This window comes from Ambystoma mexicanum, chromosome 11, assembly GCF_040938575.1.
Source record: "Ambystoma mexicanum isolate Mex_15411 chromosome 11, UKY_AmexF1_1, whole genome shotgun sequence".
NCBI lineage: Eukaryota > Metazoa > Chordata > Amphibia > Caudata > Ambystomatidae > Ambystoma > Ambystoma mexicanum.
The window spans coordinates 554,159,555-554,181,791 of NC_090934.1; the positions used below are offsets into that span (position 1 = coordinate 554,159,555).

The window sequence follows — 22,237 nt, forward strand, 5'->3', positions numbered from 1 at the left end:
GTAGTCTCATTAACAGACGCTTAGAGCAGATAATAAAAAAAGAGACCAACATCGGTAAGAAAGAAAATAATGTATATCAGTTAACTCGATACCAAAGATGCCCTCAACAAAGCCCAGGGAACGCAATGTACTTCAAAGAATCCCACAACGTAAGGAAATCTCCTTGAATCAGTGGGTTGTGTGAACACTGCCACAGTAATAAAATGCAGCTGTAATCACATTATATACAGTGTCTGAGCAGAAGGTTAAAGTTAAACAGCACTCTGGCACGCCTGAGATGACAATGCATTACTTACCGTAAAAGCATTTCTGATGGTTGTATCTGCTTAGATTCACATGCTGTGCATAGGTCCGACATCCAGTGGTCACTGCGGAGTATTGCATTTTGTTTTTCGTAGTCGAAAAAGGGGACGTCGACAAGGCGTGTCTGTAACACTATCCCTATAGTGACGTGCGTTGTACCCACAATCCCTCCCGCGTCGAGGTCCCTCCGTTTGTATTTTTCTGCCCTGAGGGAGCCTTCTAGATGTGAGTGAGTACAGAAAAGAGAGAAATATAGAAAAGGATGTCTATGTTCCTTCCATCCGAGCGGGGAGGAAGGGTGGGCGCATGTGAATCTAAGCAGATACAACCATCAGAAATGCTTTTACGGTAAGTAATGCATTGTCTTCTGATGTTTGTTAATCTGCTTAGAATCACATGCTGTGCATAGACTAGTGAGCAGTACCCGGAGTTGGCGGTGGGTTATGAGAAGGAACAGTAGAGAAAAGATGTCTTAATACTGCCTGTCCCACCTGGGAGTTAGATCTAGAGTGTGCATCTAGACAGTAGTGTTTTGTAAAGGTGTGCACAGAACTCCAGGTAGCCGCTTTGCAGATGGACTCAAGGGGAACATTTGCAATGAACGCTATGGAAGCCCCAGTGCCTCGAGTGGAATGTGCTCTTGGCTTGAAGGGCAGTTCTCTCTTAGCAAGAGTGTAACAGAGATTGATGCATTGAACAATCCATCTAGTTATAGTGGACTTTGAGACTGCATCTGCTTCTCTTCCTGCTGCCACATAGACAAAGAACTGATTAGTCTTTCTCAGTGGTCTGGTTCTTTCCATGTAGAACATGACAGCTCTGCGTACATCTAATGTATGCAGACTTTTTTCTCCCAAGCTGGAAGGGTTTTGAAAGAACGTTGGTAGTTCTATTGACTGGTTTACATGAAATTTCGAGATGAATTTTGGTGCAAACCTTGGGTGTGTGCGTAGAACCACCTTATCCTTGTGAAATGTTACGAAGGGGTCTAGTACAGAAAGAGCCTGTAGTTCACTTACTCTCCTAATGGAGGTGATAGCTATTAGGAAAGCAGTCTTAAGAGTGAGGTCTTTAAGAGTTGCCTTGTGCATGGGTTCGAAAGGAGGGCCCATGAGTCTAGAAAGTACCACATTTAAGTCCCATCCGGGAGCTGGGTTAGCTATCGGAGGGTGTATTCTCTTTACCCCCTCCATGAAGGCCTTGATAACTGGTATCTTCCACCATGACACTTTAAGTTGGGAAGTGGTGTATGCAGAAAGTGCCGCTAGGTGGACTTTAATGGAATTGAAGACTAGACCTGAATCCAGTAAATGGGTCAAGTACAGAACAATGTTAGTGGGAGAGCAGTCAACCGGGTTGATGCTCTTACCTCTACACCAGATGACAAATCTTTTCCACTTGCTAGAACAGCAGTGGCGAGTATTAGGTTTTCTGGCTTCCCTGAGGATGTCCATACATCTCTGCGGGAGTTGTAAATGTCCAAATTCTATGATCTCAGGAGCCAGGCTGCTAAGTTCATGGTCTGAGGGCATGGATGCAGTGTCCTGCCCTTGTCCTGTGACAGCATGTTGTAGGGGCAGGGAAGTTTCACTGGGGGAGATAGGGACATCTCCATCAAGTGAGCCACTAGTATCATGGTAACCTGCTCCTGGTGCATCTTGTGCACCACTTTGTTGAGAAGGGTAGTTGGGGGAAAGGCGTAAACAAATTTTTCCCTAAGTCTTCCCTAATAACAGGTTTTCTTTTGTCCACCACCGTAGCGAGAGAACCAAGGCCTGCGAGACCACCACTAGATCGCACCACTAGATCGTCCCATTGTACGCTGGCCTGACACCACTGGCTGTAGAGCCACTCTTGCATTGGGCGCATGCGCAGGCGCGCGTGAGGTACCAAATAAATACATGACGCCATCATCCCTAGCAAGCGCATTGCTTTGCGTACCGTCACCTCTCGACCTTCCACATAATGGGGGATCTGAAATAGCATGTTTTGGACCCTCTCGTTGGAGGGGAAGACGAGGCCGTCCTTTGTTCGAATTAGAGCCCCTAGGAATTGTTTGATTTGGCTGGGGTCTAAGCTGGACTTCTTTTCATTGATGGAGAAGCCCAGTTGGGACAAAAGGTCTACGGTCTTTTGGGTATTGGAGAAGCATGTTTCGTAAGAATCCCCTGTTATGAGCCAGTCGTCGAGGTAAGGGTATACCGGGATGGATAACCTGCGCAGGTGGGCCGCTGCCACTGCCAGTACTTTCGTGAATACCCTTGGTGCAGATGCTATCCCGAAGGGTAGTACTCTGAACTGGTAGTGTTTGTTCTCTATCTTGAACCTGAGGTATTTTCTGTGCGCTGGCAACATTAAAATATGAAAGTATGCATCTTTCATGTCTAGTGTTGTCATGTAATCCCCTTGTGATAACAGTGGGATTACTTCCTGCAAGGTCACCATACGAAACTTTTGGGGTTTGACAAACTTGTTCGCTGGGCGCAGATCTAATACAGGGCGCATGGTTAAGTCCTTTTTGGGTACAAGGAAGTACACTGAATAAATACCTTCTGTTACCTGAGAAGGGGGGACAGCCTCTATAGCTTCTTTTTTCAGTAGCTCTTCTACTTCTTGAAGAAGAATAGTGAGGTGTTCCGGTGTCATGCGTCGGTTCCGTGGGGGTCTGTACTTCGGGGAACCGTTGAATTCGATGCAGTATCCGTGGGCTATGGTGGATAATACCCAGCGGTCTGACGATATTCCCTCCCATGCTGAAAGGAACGATGTTAGCCGGCCCCCGACCGGTGATGCATGGGAGGGGACCCGAATCTTCGGGTCATTTGTTGGTATTGGGCGTGGAACCTTTGGGGCTGGAGCCGCGACCTCTTCCTTTGCCATGGCGGTGGCCTCTTTGACTGAACTGGGTGTTGTTACCCTGGTTAGAGGGCCAGTTGGTAGCAGAGTAAAATTGTTGTTGGTTTTGCTGCTGGCGTTGGCCACGAAAGGAGCGTCTATTGCCATAGCTGCGTCTGTTAGGGGGCCTAGAAATTTGGTCAAGAGTCTTGATGGTATCAAACTCTTTCTTCGCATGTTCTAGGGCCTCATCAACTGCTTTCCCAAACAGATGTGTTTGTTCTATGGGCTTATTTATCAGGGAAGCCTGGGTTTCCGGCTTAAATCCCGAATTGCGCAGCCAGACATGGCATTTGAGAAGTATTCCCTGAACCAGGGAACGGTCAGCCGTCTCTGCGGCATCTAAGGAGTTCTTTACGATGCCCTGGTTTACAAGAGTTCCCTCTGAGATTATAGCTAACAGGCGTGAACGCAGGGGTTCTGGTGCGTCCTCTGCTTCGCTGCGCAGCTTGCTCCACTGTGCGTCTGCGTAGCTAGCTAGTAGGGAATTGTTATTTGCAATCCTAGTTGAGAAGGCAGCGGAGGTCGTGATTCTCTTCCCAAGTGCATAGAGCTTCTTGCCCTCTTTGTCAGGTGGTGCCTCACTAGTGGATAGTGGTACCCCCTCTCTTTTTCTTGTATTAGTAACTACGAGGGAGTCCGGAATAGAATGTCCTCTGATGTACAAAGGGTCAGAGGACGAAGGGCTGAAGAGCTTTTCTATCCGAGGGTTGACCCCTCTGACTAAGGCTGGATTGGAAAGGGAAGGAGTTATTCTTCTCTTTATAGAAGCCAGGAGCAGAATAGACTGACTAACAGGGGCTTTTTCTTTAATAACTTTCTCTACAAAGTCTATGTCAGGAAGAGTCTCCCCTGTGTCTATTTCAAAATGCGCTGCTGCCTTGCGCAATAGTGCATTAAGTGAAGGTTGGTCATCTATGGGAGAGGTGTTTCCAATAGGTGAATCCTTGGGAGGAGAAGGGTGAAAGACATCAGGGTCTGAGTGCACTGATGGGGATTGCCAAGGCTGCACTGATGGGGATTGCCAGGGCTGCGAGGTAGCTGTATCTTCTTCAAAAGCTCCTGCACTAGTGTAAGGATCTTCTTCAAAACCCTCTTCCTCATGTTCTTCCTCTCCACCCAAACACTCATCTTCCTGGAGGTATTGCTCCTCTTCAGTGAGGTCATATGCGTCTGTAGAAGGGGGAAACAGCCTAGGAATCTTGACCCTAGGGTCATCCTGGGGCCATTCTCTTGGTCTTTTGGGTGTGGGTGGGTTTTGGCTTCCCAAAAACCTTTCCATTTTCTCCATACAAGAATGGAGTCTTTCAAGGGTCTCATGGGGGACCCCTGAATAGTCTAGAGGGGGGAAATCAGTGTCTTCACCTTCAAAACGCTTAGAACGCTCCCACAACGTCGAAGAGAGGTTTCTGTCGCCCTCTGAAAAGCCCTCCGGTAGTTCAGAAGTGCCCTTAGATGAAGGGGGCAGTTCCTGGCTATTCTTGTGCTTTTTCGGCGTTTCCATAGCTTTTTGTGCGGTATTCGACGTTTGTTTCGTCGTCCGCTTACGTTTGTCTTCAGAAACAATTCTCGCCAGGCTCTCGACAACGAGTTTGTCAGTAGAGGGCTCTGGTGTCGACGTTGCCTGCGTTACGCGTTGTTCCTCGACGGCCGCTCTATGGAGCGTTACGTCGGATGATTTTGAGGTAGCGCCCGTGTTTGATGAAAGCCCAATCGCTGGTCGCGGCTGCATTTGCGGGTGGGGCTTCAGACCCTTACGGTCTGAGGTAGACGCCGGAGTGCCCTGCGTCCCCTTCGGCGCTGATGGATCCTTCGTCTTCGATGAAGAAGAGCCGTGGGTTGTGTGCTTAGGCCTATGGGGTCTATGTGCATCCTTGTCGCCGGGGTGTTCATCCCCATAAGCAGGGCGTGAGCCGAGCCCGTCGGGGCCGGGGACGGACGCAAGCGCTCCTTCTGGGGGTTAGTGACTTCCGTAACGGACGTTGAGTTTTCACCCTCCTCGTCACTTTCTGTAACAGCGGCGGCGGGTGAGGAAACTGACTTCGACATAGCGTAGTCCGCCCACCTCTTAACTTTGCGTTCTTTAAGAGTTCTTGGTTTCAAGAGCTTACAGGCCGCGCAGCTGTCCTCCTTATGATCGAGGGGCAAGCAACGATTACAGAGCTTGTGTTTGTCCTTCCAAGTGTATTTGCCCCTACAGCGTGGGCAAAACTTAAAAGGTGTCCTCTCCATAGCTGAGGCAATAATAACTGGTGATAACAACCCCAAGGGAAAGATAGGGGAGAAAGAAAGACATTCTCAAAGAGAAGATAAAAGTTCAAACCCCCACTCTCCCTACTGTATGTTGGCCGGCGAGGCCAGGCCACGTGTTCGGCAGCGCCGAAGGATCTCCTCCGTCTCTTCCCCTCCGTCGAAAACTTGCTCGGCGGAGAAACAGCTTCACAGCTAACGTCGAGGGGAGGGATCTTTAACAATATAATAAGTATAATTAAGGACCGAGGTCCGTAGTAAGTATTTGCAATGTCTCTCTAGGAGCTCCGCGTAAGGCGACCAGAAGCTGGGCGTAAAAAAACAATCTGAGGGACCTCGACGCGTGAGGGATTGTGGGTACAACGCACGTCACTATAGGGATAGTGTTACAGACACGCCTTGTCGACGTCCCCTTTTTCGACTACGAAAAACAAAATGCAATACTCCGCAGTGACCACTGGATGTCGGACCTATGCACAGCATGTGATTCTAAGCAGATTAACAAACATCAGAACATAATTTACCAGTAGATATGCACACCGAGAAAAAGGTCCTGTTGCAGAGTGGGACAGCAGGAAACCCGCCTCTGAAAATAGAGGTGGGCGTCCTGCATCGACACCCACGCACGGCACGTAAACTGGGGGGTAACAGAATGGCTAAAGAAAAAAAGTTGAGTGCCATCTTGTAGAATACTCACAATTGTGTTATCATGTACACATACAGATTAAAACACACTCACACCCAACCCTTGGCATTGTGAATGAGCACACACAACATTATGAAATCCTGTCTGGTGAGTTAACTGATAGTCAATTACAATATCCAGATATTATATCAAGTAAAGGGCAAAACTCAAATTAAAAACGGATGGGGGTGGCGATAACGTAAATAAAGAGAAATACCATATATAAATACACCCAATACTCATAAAAGGCATTTCTCTAAACAGTACTAGTACTGCAGACAGGAGTGCTATACAACATACCCGTAAAACAGGAAAGAAACCAAAACAGACACAGTGAAAAGCACCACTAAATAAGTGCAAAGACTGAACACCAATAATATAAAGGAAATAGTCTAGATTCAATCTACCACACAGGCACATGGCAAGATAAAAATCAACGCTGACCAACCTTAAAGTAGTGCATAGAAATGTAAAAGAATGTCAGAAAAAGTTAGTTTCCTTGGGTTATGGGGCCAAACCACTTAACCAACTTACATCTGCGTTAAAATTACTGTAATTACTGTAGCTTTTAACATTTTAATTAAGTTATATTGACCTTGAGTGCAGTCCCTGTTCCTTTGCCACACTGCCTTGGTGGCCACGTTTGCATCCCCTTTTCAGATGTGAGAAACAATATTTCTGCTAGAAGGTTCAGAGACATTTGACCTCATTACAAGTTTGGCAATGTGGTAAAAAAGTGGTGGTAATTCTGTTACCACCAATTTTTCTGGCTGTAACGGAATTACTGCCACTTTTACCACATCGCCGAATTATAACGTGATACGTGTGTGGTAAATCCTCTACTTTAAAAAATAAAAAAAATGGTTTTTAAATCGGCAGATTTACCGCCAATAATCCACCAGTAGTAAATCTTCCAAAAATTCCACAGATTCCAAAAATGGGGAATTTCACTGCTCCAACACCACTTGTAAATCCCATGGTAAACACACCCGACCAAGTGACAGTAACAGTAAATGATTTTGGCAGTAATTCAGCAGATTTATTGCCGAATTACCACCCAACTCGTAATGAGGCCCACTGTAGTCAAAAGAGCTGGCCGGAGACTTGACAACCATGTTTCTTCATTTGATCAACACACATCCAGTTTAAAAGATCTGCCATGTGGACTGCTCACTCTTGTTTATGCTATAAGGTTTATGTGTCAATGTTTGTTTGGAGCTCTATATAACTTCCGTAAGCAGCTGAAAACTTGGTTATTCACACAAGCACCCATCTAACCTGGCATTTCCCGGACCCAATATTTTCCGGTTGCCCTATTTTCTGTAACTACGCCTTGATGCCTATGGGTTTAGAGCGCTGATATAAATGTAAAAATAAATATAGTGTGAACTTCAGTGGAAGAAAAAGCATGCATTTTTTCAATGAAAAAAGAAGGGTTACAAAAGCGTGTAGATCCAAAGTATAACATGGGGAGGGTTCTGCCCACAGCATATGTGACGTCCAAGCCGTCAGTAGGGACAACAATTCACTGTACAATTGCTGCAGAGCTGATAGAGCAACAGAACACCCTGCCCACTAAACCTAGGGAACAGATGCTACTGCTAATAAACATGACCAATGTTGTGCCACAAACATTCTTGCAATTACAGTGACTACTTCTACCTATCTGGATAGTCTCGGTTATGTTGCCCTGACTCCCAATGCCCTTTATCCCCTCACGAAAAAGCAGACCACAGAGGTTTACTTACAGCTTTCTTCTGGATGAAGATTTGGGCGCCTTTCAGATGTCCAGCAATGTTCTCGCATAATCTCTTGCGCTCTTCTTCATTCAGCACTTTAGTATAGAATGTACGAACCTGGGTCACAAAAAAATAAACACTGAACCCCTCAAGGAAATATTCTTTTAGATAAGAAAAATATAAGAAAAATTCAAGTCATTTTTGTAATAAAAAAGCTTGCTTAAAAAACTTGTTTAAACAGTCATGATCAAATATTCTTAATTTACAAGCCTGTACCAGATTGATAGGTTGAACAGACCAGGTTTGAAACAAGACGAGTTTGGTTTGCAAAATACGGCACACTTGTATTGTACAGAGCCAAGTTTTTGATGGGATTCAAAAATAATTGACGTTTCTCCTCAAAACAGGATTACATCGAGAAGCAAGTCCTCAGGAGCAAGGTCTTGCTTAAAAGATTTACAAATGGAGCTTTTGGGTTTCACAACTACAGTGCTTAGATCTAGTGTGGCTGTGAATGTGAAAACTTCAAAGAATATTTATTGCGTAACTCGATTAATGCAATGAAAATGTGACTATTTTCAGTCCGTTGAGAAGTTAAAAAAAACACTTTGGAAAGGCCACATACGTAAAAGATGTAGGCCCTCATTACGACCCTGGCGGAAAGGGGTTTACGCCGGCGTAATGCATGGCGTACCTTTCCGCCAGACTACGAGTTCCCGTAGCGCCATGGTGATTTTTAAGCCTGCTTTTTGCAGGCGGAAAAATCCATGGCGCTACGGGACTTGTTGTTAATTACCCCACCGTAATTTACAGTGGCGTAATTAACGCCTTCCCCACTCCCATTATACCCTATGGGGCAAAAATGGGAATGGGGAAGGGTAAATGGGGATTGGGGACTTACCGCCCCGCCAAGGTCGGAATGGGGCGGTAAGTCCGCCAACCACCATGGCGGAGTTGGCAGCTTAGCGCCATGGACCATGGTGCAAATTGCACCATGGTTCTCCGCCAGGGTCGTAATGAGGGCCGTAGTCTTTCCTCTGATGCAGATTGTATCACATTTCAAAAATGCCATTAGAGGCTGGAAATCAAATGCAGCAGTCAAATCATACCTTTTTGAAATAAGAACATACACATTTTACATACAGCCTTACAGTTCATCACACTATTTTGAGCAGAGTACTTAAAAGAAAACGCTGCATGACATATTATCATCCAATTCATCCAATTAATGAATGCTCAACATGTATTTCTGTCCCAGGCGCTCGAGACAGAACCAGTGAACGCCTGTCTCTAAAAAAGGCGTTGCTGCATAAAGAATGTATCACTCAGTATACAATATACACACCGTTAGACCACAAACATAACTGTAATAAAATACAACTACTTACTCAATTCATCAAATACGTACCCTTAATGCTGGTGCACAGATATTCCCAGTAAAGATTTAGTTTAGTTTATTGTGTGCCAAGACCTGCCGTTTGCTGCATTTCTCTATACCCTGTTGATAAAGGTCAGTGAAATCTAGCAGCCAGGATTAGCTCGAGAAAAGTTTATGCTAAGTATGCCTCGTCTACTGGGAGCCACTAGCAACCTTTTACAAATACTGTCTTTCCACCGTGATGTAAAAGCAGAGGATTATGAAAATCATAATCAAGTGCTAGGACATCACAGCAGGGAGATACAGCATTTCCTCTGCACAGAGATTTTTTTCCTTTTTAGGGTTCTGTGGGGAGAGGGAACCTGAAGCCCTCATTACAAGTTTGGTGGTACTTCCTGCCTAAACACTACCATATCAATCACAATAAACTCAGCAGATGATTTGCTGAATGGCAGTGATGAAACGCATTTCTGGAGTCAACAGGACCCCACTGGGGATTTCAGGTAAATGCTCAATTTTTGGGAGGCATTTCCTCCACTTTTCCCCTTGCGGTCGGTAAAGAGGCAGTAATGGAATTAGTGAGACTTAACATCATTATTCCTGCACCGCCAAACTCACGATGAGGCCCATTGGAATTTTGAGCTCTATAGTCCACCCACTCCAATGTTGGTTTATAATGGACAGTGCAGGTGTAGAACAAGAGGGCCGAAGGGACCATGCAAAACAAAAGGATGGCTTTCAACTGTGGCATGCATTTCACCTCAGGGTTCCAAGCGACCGACAACTCTAGCTTTGCTCTCCTTATCTATGAGATGTAACTGAGAACCACTCAATGGAATATATCTCCGTACTTGGTAGTTACCCAGTCTATAATTGCATATATGGGAGCTTCAAAAGCTAAACTCGGAGGTCAGTCCTAGTGCCAGTTTTATTTTATGTGCAACATTTTGATTTCCATAGCTTGTCCTCCTAACCCATTTGTTGAGACAGCACAATTACAATGCGTTGTGCATAAAATAGCGTTTTACCATTGGTACATATAACTTTTTTTTTTTTAAAGGAATCAAAATGTTATTGTATTGTTATTAATGTTATGTTGCAATACTATGTTTCCACCAATTTGGGGATGTGGTGACCTGGCATTCACATCATGACCCACCACAAAATTGTTTTAGCTTCTCGCAAGTCATGTCTCAGTTCCATGTCACATTTGTTAAGAGTATAGCATCCTTCATACGGTCTAACAGATCTGCTTCTACCGAATATGGCATGGCACCAACTCAGAACTAAACTGCTATGTGTTTCAGCAACACTAGTACAATGCAACCTACAGTCAATGATAAAATCTATATGTACATTTGTCCTTTCGGCAATAACCTTAACATGCTAGATAATATCCAGTAACAAAATTCATCGCTGACATATAAACTCCGATTTGACACCACTTAAATCTTCTCCAGCATGGGGTCTGGCATGGATTCATATGCTCATGAATAATGTACATATCAGTACAACATTACACAACCACGGGAGGTGGTAAGGCTAAGCAGAAGCAATAATCCTTACCTCTGGAACAGACTCACCTTAGGTGAACAGGTTGCGCAGCACTGCTTGACTGACTCTGGACTCCTCTTTGGAATCCCTGTCGACGTAGTAGAACTTCGTGATGGTGTGCATGGACCTCCATGTAGCAGCCCTGCACATGTCCAGCAGGGGCCCACCAGACAGGAATGCCGTCGTTGCAGCGATAGCGCTGGTGGAGTGGGCTCTCGGACGCCCGGGCAGTGGTCGGTTCGCCAACCGGATGACAGTGCGTGATGCAGCTGGAGAACCACCTTGAAATGCAAGCCTTGGACACAGCCTTCCCATGGTTCACAGGACCAAGTTCACAAACAGTTGTGAAGTCTTCCGAAAACCTTTGTGCGTGTCACGTAGAACTTGAAGGCCCGGGCAACGTCAAACGAGTGCAAGGCCCTTTCCACCGGCAACAAAGGTTTTGGGAAGAAAACAGGTAACACCAAAGGCTCATTGAGATGGCATTCCGACAGTACCTTCGGCATGAAAGAGGGGTGGGCACGCAGCACCACCCTCGATTAGTGGAAAGTTAGGTATGGTTGCTTGCAGGATAGGGCCTGGATCTCACCGACACGTCTGGCGCTGGCCACAAGGAAAGCCGTCTTCCACGAAAGAAACTTGAATGGGGCCTGATGCATTGGCTCGAAGGGGGCACCCCCATGAGCCTTGCCAGAACAAAGTTCAGTTCCCACACCAGGGCTGGAGCCTTCTACGGCGGGAAAGATCAGAAAAGTCCTTTGAGAAACTCCTTGACGAGTCGGTGGGACCAAAAAGCAAAGATCTTCCTGGGGACCTGGTGTAGCGGGCGATGGCCACCAGATGCACCTTGATGGAGGCATGCACCAGCCCAGCCTTTGGCAAGGATAGCAAGTTTGGAAGGATCTGTGGGTCCGTGACTCTGAAAGGATTAATCTTCTGCGACCGGCACCATGAGGCAAAATGCTTCCACTTATGTCCATAGCACTTAAAGGTCGACACCCTGGCAAGGCCTTCCCTGCAGTCAGGTAGAAACTCAGCCTCCAAACTCTAAGGCTGCAGGAGCCAAGCCCCAGGTTCAGCGATCCGGGGTCGTGATGAAGGATTGCACCTCATTCTCTGATGAGAAGATCCGGAACCACCAGCAACTTGACTGGAGGCGACGCTGACAGGCTGTGAAGGTCCGGATACCTAATCTGCCTGGGTATCATCTTGCACGGACACTGTCTCAGTGTGACTCGTAACAGGAGAAGAAACAGTGGAAATGCATATAGGAACAGCCCTTCCCAAGGGAAGGAGAATGTGTCCCCCATGCTCCTCGTCGGTTGGAATCTGCTGGCAAACTTCTGCCATTTGGAGTTGGCCGCCGTTGCAAACAGATCGATCTGGGTCTGACCCATTTGACAAACAGGCTTTCCACTTGATCCTGATGAAGCTCCCACTCGTGGCAGGAGCGTAGTTCCCTGATGAGGGAAGTCTGCAATGGTATTCTTGACACCTGCCAGGTGGAGAGGGACGAGGAACATCCCCTCTGATGCCACAAGTCCTGCGCGTCCTTGGAGAGCACAGCAAATAGAGTGCCCCGCTGCTTCCTGAGGTTGAACATGGTGGTGGTGCTGTCCGTGAAGATCCTCACCACCTTGCCTTTCAGAGACGGTAGTAACGACTTGAGAGCCCAGAACACTGCCCATAGTTCCAGGATGTTGATATGAAGATTGCTCCTCCGGCAGCCACAGGCCTCTGGCGTGCAGACATCCGGTGTGTGCTCCCCAACCTCTTGGGAGGCATCTGTGGTGACCGTCTCGTGGTGTGGGCGGGAGGGGTTGAAATCCTGTGCCTTGGGCGATTTTGGAGCATACGCCCCACAACTATCGCCCGTCGAACTCTTCGTTGAGAGAGGGATCTTGCCCGTGAAGCATCCCGACACCTGTATCCAAGGGAAATCCAGGAATTCCTGTAGGGGCTGCATCTGCAACCTGCAGAGACGGAGGAGGTAGACGCAGGATGACATTGTGCCCAGTAACGACTTGATGGGCCGCACCGTGGCATCTTCGTCAACAGCCGTTGCACCTTTCCTTGAATGGCGGCTGGCCTCTCCTCCGAGGGCGACGCCAGGCAAGACACTGTTGAGTTTTGAGAACGCATTGGAACAATGCATTCTGCAATGGTGTTAAGCAGGACTTCGGATAGCTGACAGTGAATCCCAGCTCCGCCAATAGTTGGACGGTTGTTTGTGTGTTCGTCGGCCAGCTCCCGTGAGCGTATCAACCAGTCATCCAGGTACGGGTATATGTGTATGCCCTGTAGATGTAGATGGGCCACCACTGGTGCCAGGCATTACGCGCCATTGCTGCCAGGCATTACGTGAACACTCTAGGTGCCAACTTCAAGCCGCAGGGTAGGGCCTTGAACTGGTGGTGCTGGCCTTGCACCACGAAACATAGGCATTCCCGATATTTCTTGTGAATGGGGACGTGGAAATGGGCGTCCTGCAGTTCCATCAACGTCAATAAGTCCCCCTTTTCCAGTTGGCCGAGCATGTGTTGCAACATGACCATCCTGAACTTTAGGTATTTGTTCAGACGTCGTAGGTCTAGGATGGGCCTCCAGCCCCCTCTCTTCTTTCCAACTAGAAAGTATCTGGAAAAGAATCTGGAACCCCAGTGCCGTTGGGGAACCAGCTCTACAGCCCTTTTTTCCAGCAGAACTCGTACCTCTTCCAGAAGCTGAGGGATGTGCTGCTCCCGACGGGGCATCAGAGGGATCCGCGGACACCTGTGTTGGAACTCCAGGGTGTGTCCTTGGGCGAGAGTGTCCAGCACCCATCTGTCAGTGGTGATCTTTATCCATTCGCTGATGGACCTCGTCAGCCGGCTTCCCACCACGGTGCTCAAGTGGGGGCCCCAATGTCCTGGTCGGATTCAGGCTTGCTTTGTCGCCGGCGTCATGCCCTGCGGGCTTATGGTGATGCTGTCCTCTACTACGGTAGGCTTGGGAACAGCTTCTGTAGGCTTCCTGCATTGAGGATCTGGAAGGCTGTCTGTACTACGCGAAGAACACTTTTGAAGACCTGCTTGACGTTCCCCTGGAGGAGCAAAAAGACCTATAAACATTGCTGCTGGAGAGTGCCCAGGGAATGGGCCGTCTCCGTATTCGTCTTGATGGCCTTGAGGGACTTAACGGCCTTCCCAAACAGATTTTCTCCAAAGGGCATGTCTGGCACCTTCACTTGGACCTCCTGACAGAAATTAATGGCTTTCATCCAATCTTGTCGACAAAGGCAGACACCATTCCCCATTTGCCGGTAGCCCGTGTCAGTGAAATCCAATGCCACTGTGATGGCGTGATCCGACGCCACTTCCCCTTCCTGGAAGAGAGCGATGGTCTCCATCTTCTTATGGTCAGGCAGGAACTCCAGGATCTGTCCCAGCTTGTACCACAAATCCCTGTCGTACCTGGCCAGGATCGCCAGTTCGATGGACGCCTTGATAGTGGACGCTGCGGTGTAAATTACCTTCTTTCCCATGGCGTCCATCCTTAACCCATCGCTGTCCGGAGCGACTCTAGACGACGAGGACGGGTTAGCGGGTTAGCCGACCGTTTCCTTGCGGCCGCCGACACCACCGAATCCGGCGATGGCTGCGACCTCAGGCACGTGGGTGTGTAGTCTTGCACCCTATATTTCTTCTCCAGCCTATCCCGCTTTGCTAGAGCCGTGCAAGTTTTCTTCATGATGGCCAGGGCCTCCTCCCAAACATCGTACAGAAAAGGCACTGCCAGGATATTCTTCCTCTTGGTCTCTCGCCTCTGTTACAAGAAGCCTTCCTTCTTGGTTTCCTCGGGCGCCAGCTGTAATAGCTTGGAGGCCCCGGTGATCATGGTGTCAAACGATCCCACCTCATCTGGTAGTGACAACCTATGTTGAGCATCCAAATGTTGCAATTCACTGTCTGCTGCGAAGAAGTTTTCGTCAACATCCATCGTTGTGGCCTTGTCCATTCTAGTGTCTGGGTCTGCTGGAGGGGAAGGGGCCCGACGTGGTGGAGGAGGTTGATATGGGGGCGTCGGATGATGCTTACTCTTCTTTGCTGCAGGCTGATTGGGGATTTGGGGGGACCACAGGTACCGGAGGCATCCTCATCTGAATCTCTGACTCTGACCCCAAGGTGTGTAGAGTTGACAGAATATCCAAGGAAATGTCCTTTGGCTGATAAGGCAGAACAGGAAAACTAGGTCCTGAACTGTCGTCCTCTTCAACATCCTTGTGGAACGTATACAAGGACTCTTGATCTTCGTCGTCCGTGGACGAGACCTCCATGGTTTGGGCAACGGCCTGTGAGGGTTGTTTCAGGGCCTCCTCACACCCACCCCATTTTTTCCCCCTTGAGGGTCCTGAACTGGGGTCTGGGCCAGTCACCCCTTCTGGCGTGCCTGCAGACTTTGCCAAAGTCACTGCAGCGGTGTCACGCCTTGGGGGCAGGGACAATTTCTTAAGCTGTGGGAGATACCCTCCTAGGATCAGCACCCGTAGCTACCGTGGAAGTATTAGTCGTCGACAGAGTCTCTGACGAGGTCTTTGTGCTGGTTGAGCATGCTGGGGCTGAGCGGCTTTCTTCTCGGTCCGCGGCTTCTCAGACCACTCACGTAGTTTGGCCGGGGTAGATGACTTCCTCTTTGAAGAGAAGCTTGAAGGTACGCGGGGGAGGTGGAAAGTGATGCTGATCGCACCCTATCAACTTTGGGACCCGCTTCCGCGGCAAAACCGATGGACTCGGACTTGCGGCTTGTGGCCTTATCTTGGGCCACCAAGGGTGAGGCGCCCTCAAAGGACTTCGAAGACTGCTTCTCGGACGGGCCGGTCTGGTCCGAGACGAGGCATGACCCTGCTCGGAGCACGGTTCCGAGGCCTTGGCGTTAAGCCATGCTGACGCCTGTCTTTTGTCATTTTCTTGGAGAAACCGAGGCATATGTCGCACTCTACTTCCTTGTGGTCCGGGTGCAAGCTGTAGAGGCATTGCAGGTGCTTGTCCTCCACAAACACATTCCGTAGCCTGCATTTGGTGCAGGGCCTGAGGAGGGACCTTCCCTCTTTCTCCTCCGTCATGGTCGGAGGGCGCGAAGTAGGCCAAGATAGACTTCTAGATTGTTCGATGGATCTTCACCCTTTAGGGGCGTGGAACTTCACTGACATCGGGTCCCTACTGCCGGCAAATGAGGTAGAGCACACAGGCTTCTTTTGAAACAAAAATTGAACTTTTTCTGTTGAAAACACATACAAAAAGCTTGGAGACCAAACTTGAGTACTCCCAACACTGAAGAGTGTGGTAAAAATCTGAAGATGGATGCCAGAGGAGGGGCTTAGGTAGAGGACTGTCATTGGATGGGGGCAGTATGACCCAGAAGACAGTGATGGGGTTAGAAGAGAAATACAGGTTGTAAGCGAATGTGAATCCGTTTTTCCTTTTACTGAGGATTCCAAGCCCGACAGAAAATATTCATGTAAATCAAAGTCAGACCCCATGCTGGAGAAATACAACCATGTCATTGTGGTAGCTACCAAGGAGAAAAAAAATAACTTACTGCAACATGAGAAAGAAAAATCGCCCCAACCAAAAACTTATTTGTCACATCCAAAATTCAGCATAGCACAATCAACTACAAAAGATGAAAGTTGAAAAGAACACCATAATCAATGGATGAACAGTATTCACCATTAGAGATGAAGTCTAAATTAATCACTAGTGCCAACAGGGCAAGTACACATTTTGTCAGCTATTTAAATTTAAAATTGAGCAAAACTCACTTCACAGCAATAAAGGTCTACTGGAGAAGTTGCTATGTCGTGAGACGAAGCTGTGTTGGAATTTCAGCAATTCTGGGAAAACGTTTACAAAGACAGCCTAATATGATCAAATGAGTTCCTCCTTAAAGGGGAAGTTCTCTCAGAAATGTTATTGGCCCAGTGACAGGGCATGTATTTTTTTAGCATATTTCGATCAATCCGAAAATAAGAAATCCTATGTGTCTTACCTTCAATTATCTCACATTTACACATGCGAAAGTTGAAGCCGCCATCTTGTGCTAATCTGTCCTTGCTGCAGTAAATCATAGGACCGCCCCTAAAGCTGACATCATTAGATGCTTGCGCCGCTAGTCAAAACACCAGTGCATGTCTCCCATCCACAAACAAACAAGGCTGATCCTGCTTAGCTTCACAGGGCGGCAGTATCAAGGCAATCCAGGCTGTAAAGCCGAATACAATCAGTGCTTCATCCTACCACCCTGAATGCTGTTAATCATTTGCTGCCCCTGCCCCATGAAGCTAGGCAGTATCACCCTTGGTTGGTTTGCGGATGGGAGACATGTTGAACAAGTTACTCAAAACTGGTAACGTTCTTTCGATTGGATGTTCCTCCAACGTATTCCACATCTTTGACTTGTAATGTCCACAGCTGTGTACTTCGGAAACTTTTTCGGCGTCGGGTCGATGTCCCTCGAAGGCCTCCGTTGAGGGCGATGTCACCGGATGTTATAAATAGGACGCACAGTGCACGTAGCCTCAGTTTGTGTATTTTCCTTCATAACGTGTGACATGCACATGTCCAATGCCTGCTTGACTGCACATAGCCTGGCGGAAACGTAAGCTGCAATCACATAGGAAATTCTCCAGAGGGGCAGGCTGGGAGTGCGATGTGGAATACGTTGGAGGAACATCCAAATGAAAAAACATTACCAGTTGGTAAGTAACTTGTTCTTCTAATGGATTGTGTCCTCCAACGTATTCCACATATCTGACAGACTCCCAAAGCAGTACCAGATAATGGAGGAGGGAAAAGAATTTAGAGTACCCAATCAGATGGCAGAATAAAGAACCGCCTTACCAAAGGCCATATCTTGACCATAGATTGTATCCAGGGAGTAATGATTAACAAAGGTGTGGATAGAAGCCCATGCGGCTGCCTCACAAATATTCCTAATAGGAACTCCCCGCTGCAGGGCTTTGGAAGTAGCCACGCCCATAGTGGAATGAGCTTGAAACCCTTCAGGAGGGTCCTTGCCCGCCAAACGGTAACATTCAGTAATGGTGAGGATACTCCACCTGGACAAGGTCTGTTTTGTAACAGCCTAGCCCAATCAGTGACTGGCACACACCACAAAGATTTGATCGTCCACCCTGACCCTGGACAACCTAGAAATATTAAATCTCAGAGCTCTCCTAAGGTCTAACCTATGGAGGCGCTCCTCTTCCTTACCAGGATGAGGAGGATAGAAAGAAGGAAGAACCACTTTCTGGCTCAAATGAAATTCAGACACTACCTTAGGTAGAAAAGACGGACGGACCTCAGTACAACCCTATCCTTGTGGAACACAGTAAAGGGCGGCTTAGATGAAAGTGCCTGCAATTCACTCACTCTGCGAGCGGAAGTAACCGCAACCAAGAACACCATCTTGAAGGACAATAATCTCAAAGGTCAAGAGTGCAAAGGTTCAAACGGAGCACCCATGAGGAATTTTAAAATCAAATTCAGATCCCAAACCGGATCCTGCAAACGGGGCGGTGGGAACAGCGAGTCCTTTAAGAAATTCGGAAATCAAAGGAATCTTAAAGTAAGAACATTTGTCAGACGAGCGCTTGAAGATAGACAGCGCTGCCAGGTAACCCTTAAAGGTACCCCCTTGAAGGCCCCTGTGGGCCAAAGAAAGCACTGAAAAGGATCAACATTTGTCCTCTGCACCAGTCGCAAAACTTACGGCAACGGCACAGAGATTTTGTTGCTGGCCTCCTGGCTGAAAGCAACACCTCCATCACGTCATCTGGGAGGTCCCAATCCTTATACCTCAACCTTTCAGATACCAAGTGTGAAGGTTGAGAGTCCTGACCTCTGGATGGAGAACCTGACGCCCCCCCCCTAGCCCTCCAACTCCCACACCCCTGCCCGCAACCACAACCACAACGCAACCACCCCTCACGCGAGAGAACAGAGCCTCTCAGTAGGGAAGACGGCGTGGAGGGCAGATGGACATTTCTAGAAAGTCCTGGTACCACGCACTCCTGGCCCAATCCGGAGCAATTAGGATCTGAACCTCCTTAACACTTCAGGAATAGCAGGGACTGGAGGAAATGCTTACAGCAGTGGGAATGACCAATCCACTACGAATGCGCCTCTTAAGGCGCCTCTCCTTCCCTTGAGCAGAATCTCTCGCACTTCCGGTTGGCACTGGTGGCAAAGAGATCCACTTGTGGGGTTCCCCAAAGGGCGAAGATCTCCAGAAGGACTTCAGAGCCAACTCACCCGTGAGAGATCATGCTCTGCCTGATCAGAGCGTCCGCTGCCGCATTGTCCTCTCCGGTCAGATGAACTGCAGAGAGAGAAATTCCCTGCTGGATTGCCCAGAACCAGAGCTGCATTGCCTCTCTGCACAACGAGAGTGACCCTACCCCCGCCCCTTTTTTGTTGAGGTAATGCATGGCCACTGTGTTGCCCGTCATGATTAGGACACTCTTCCCCTGCACAGACAGCAGAAAAGCCTTCAAGGCCAGCCTGATGGCCCTCAGCTCTAACAGGTTGATGTGGAGTTTGGACTCCGACGGAGACCTATGACCGCTGGCAGTCAAGTCTTCGGCATGAGCCCCTATCACTACAGTCACTTCCGGCCATGGTTGCCAAAACGGCTCCCCCTTCATCAGGTTCCCCTCGTTGGCCCACCACAGAAGATCCTGGGAGACCGAGATTGGAATCTGAACAGGATCCAACATCTTGCCTCAGAACTGCGACCACTGCATCTTGAGGACCCATTGCAGGGATCTCATCCTCAGCCTGGCCTCTGGCAACAGAAAAATGCAGGATGCCATGAGGCCAAGCAACCTTAAGAATTCGACTGCCGGGAGACTCTCTCCTCCACTGTTGCCTAGGGGAAGCGTTGGAGAATATTCTATACAGGTTAGATATCAGCCCCTTGGTTCCATCATTGGATAAGAGGAATTTTTCGAACTGTGTTGCCTTCCTGACCGCTGCCATTCGCTAACCACTCTTAGCTGCGTGGCCTCGTAATACTGCTGGACGTTTGGTAGTGCCATCAGTAGGTGCCATCAGTAGGTGTCTGCTGACCCTTACTCTCTTTCCCTCCCAAAGGAACTCATTGGTCAGGGCTTTTAACTCCCTAAAGAAACTTGCTGGCACCGCCTGTGGGATCGCCTGGAATAGATAGAGCCATCTCAGGAGCTTAACCATTTTAAATGCGGCTAGTCTTCCCACCCAGGAGACCCGCAGGTTCCTCCACTTATGAAAGTCCCGCTTGATGCTTTCAGTAATGGGGGATAATTAGCTGCGTACCAACACGCAAGAGTCACTGTAATTCTCATGCCCATATTCCAGATTTCCCCCCCGGGCTCCACACGAAGGGGGTGGCTGCCCTCAGTGTGTAGCGATCCCCTGCCCCCAGGTTCAGATTCAATAGTTCAGACTTGTTGATATTGACTCGCAGGCCTGCAACCTCACCAAACTCCTCAAGCAGGACCCTGCTTACCTTAATGGATTCCATTGGTGTTAGCGTGAGGAGCATATCTTCAGCGAATGCTGCTACCTTATGTTGTTCCCCCGCCAAACGGGGTGCCCTGTATCCAGTCTGCCTCACTTATTGCATGTTAGAGGGGTTCCAAGTATATTGCATAGAGGATTGGGACTAACGGGCACCCTTGTTTAGTGCCTCTGCTCATCCTAAAGGGTTGCGACATAACCCCCCATTAACTGCCACTCTCGTTGAGGGTGCCTGATAGTTGGCCGGGACCATTTTCAGGAAGTCCCCACGAGACCCATTTTCTGCATAACCCTGAACAGAAAGGACCACTCCACGCGGTCAAATGCTTTTTCTACGTCCAGTGAAAAGAGAACCGCGCGAGTGTCCGTCATGTGGGCCTTTTCCAGAAGGTGTGCCACCCTCCTGATGTTGTCCGCCGTTTGCCTGCCTCTTATAAATCCTGCCTGGTCTGGGTGGATCAGGTCCGGGAGGAGGCCCTCTAGCCTGTTTGCCAAGATCTTTGTTTAGATCTTGGCATCTACATTTATCAGTGCAATGGGCCTGTATGACGTTCTCTCCTCAGGATCTTTGTTAGGTTTAAGGATGAGGGTTAGCTTAGCCTCCTCCATAGATGAGGTTATGCTGCCTGTTGACTTAAATGTGTTAAACAGATATGTCAGGTGCGGGATCAGTGCGGTTGCAAATGTTTTGTTAAAGACCACCGTATAGCCGTCTGGGCCTGGGGCCTTATTCAATGGTAGGTTACCTATCACTCTCCTTACTTCGTCCTCCGTGATCTCCCGGTTTAGGGCATCCTGTCCTTCCCTCCCAATTCTGTGCATCTTCACCCTTTCCAGGAACTTCGCCTGTAGGTGGCCCTGGGAGTTTTGTGATGTGTATAGAGACTCGTAGAACTTTACGAGAGTTTCCTGGATATCCCCCGCCCGTGTGACCCGCTCCCCGGTTTCTGTTTTCAGGGCCGTGATCACGTTTTTTGTCTTTGTCCCCCCTCAAGTAGGCGCGCTAGGAGTGCATCTGTTTCATTTGCTTTGGCGTTATATTTTTGGCAGACGGTGAACAGTGCCCTTTCCACCCTTTTTGTCCGGAGGACATCTATTTGCCCTATTGCCCGCCTATACTCCCTCATGGAGGACCTAGTCTGGGTTGCTCCAGGCCGTTGCCTTGTCGCCTCCACCTCCAGCTGGGTTTCCAGCACCTTCAACTGATTTTACCTCTGTGCCTTCGCCACTATCAACTCCCCCCTGAGCATAGCTTTGAACGCATTCCCATCTGGTGTCTTCCCTCATTTCCCCCCTCCTATTGGACTCGAGGAAGTATTTGATTTTCCTTTCCATTTCCTCTCTGATTACTAGATCTCTATCAGGAACTCTGGATATTTCCATCCCCACACCCCTCTTTCCTTACGCCCCAAGTTCATTTGGATGGATACAATCTTGTGGGCTGCTATTCCAATGGGACCAGTCTTCACCCCCCCCCCCCGAATCTGCCCTACCAAGCCTGTTGAGACCGAGATGTAATCAATTCTAGATTGTGACCCATGAACTCCCAATAGAAAAGTGTAGCCCTCCTTGTCTCCCTTCAGCTCCCGCCACACATCCCGTAGCCCCACCTTCTCGATCCTGTCCGTCAGTCCCGCTGATATCACTGCCCCCCCCACCCCCCGGTCCCTCTGACCTATAGCGCTCCCTGTCCCAAGCTATATTGATGTCTCCCATCATAATTATTTAGCCCCGTGCATTGTCTTCCAATACTCCCAAGAAGCAGCTCTGAAATAACTCCTGGCCTGAGTTAGGTGCATACACTACCGCTATGGTATAGGGGTGGTCCTGGTGTGTCCCCCTGACTATAATGTACCTACCCTCCTTATCCCAGAGGACTTTGAGGACCCTGAAATCC

At 48.5% G+C, this 22,237-nt stretch overlaps 1 protein-coding gene across 1 annotated transcript in view; it reads right to left on the reverse strand.

The window, feature by feature from the left end:
* The window catches only part of LOC138503559 (catalase-like), a 515,936-nt gene that overhangs the window by 73,709 nt on the left and 419,990 nt on the right, over positions 1–22,237 (reverse strand). Inside the window, exon 11 of the mRNA XM_069623379.1 lies at positions 7,882–7,989. Within this exon, the coding sequence (XP_069479480.1) occupies positions 7,882–7,989 (108 nt within the window). The remainder of the gene's footprint in view (positions 1–7,881; positions 7,990–22,237) is intronic.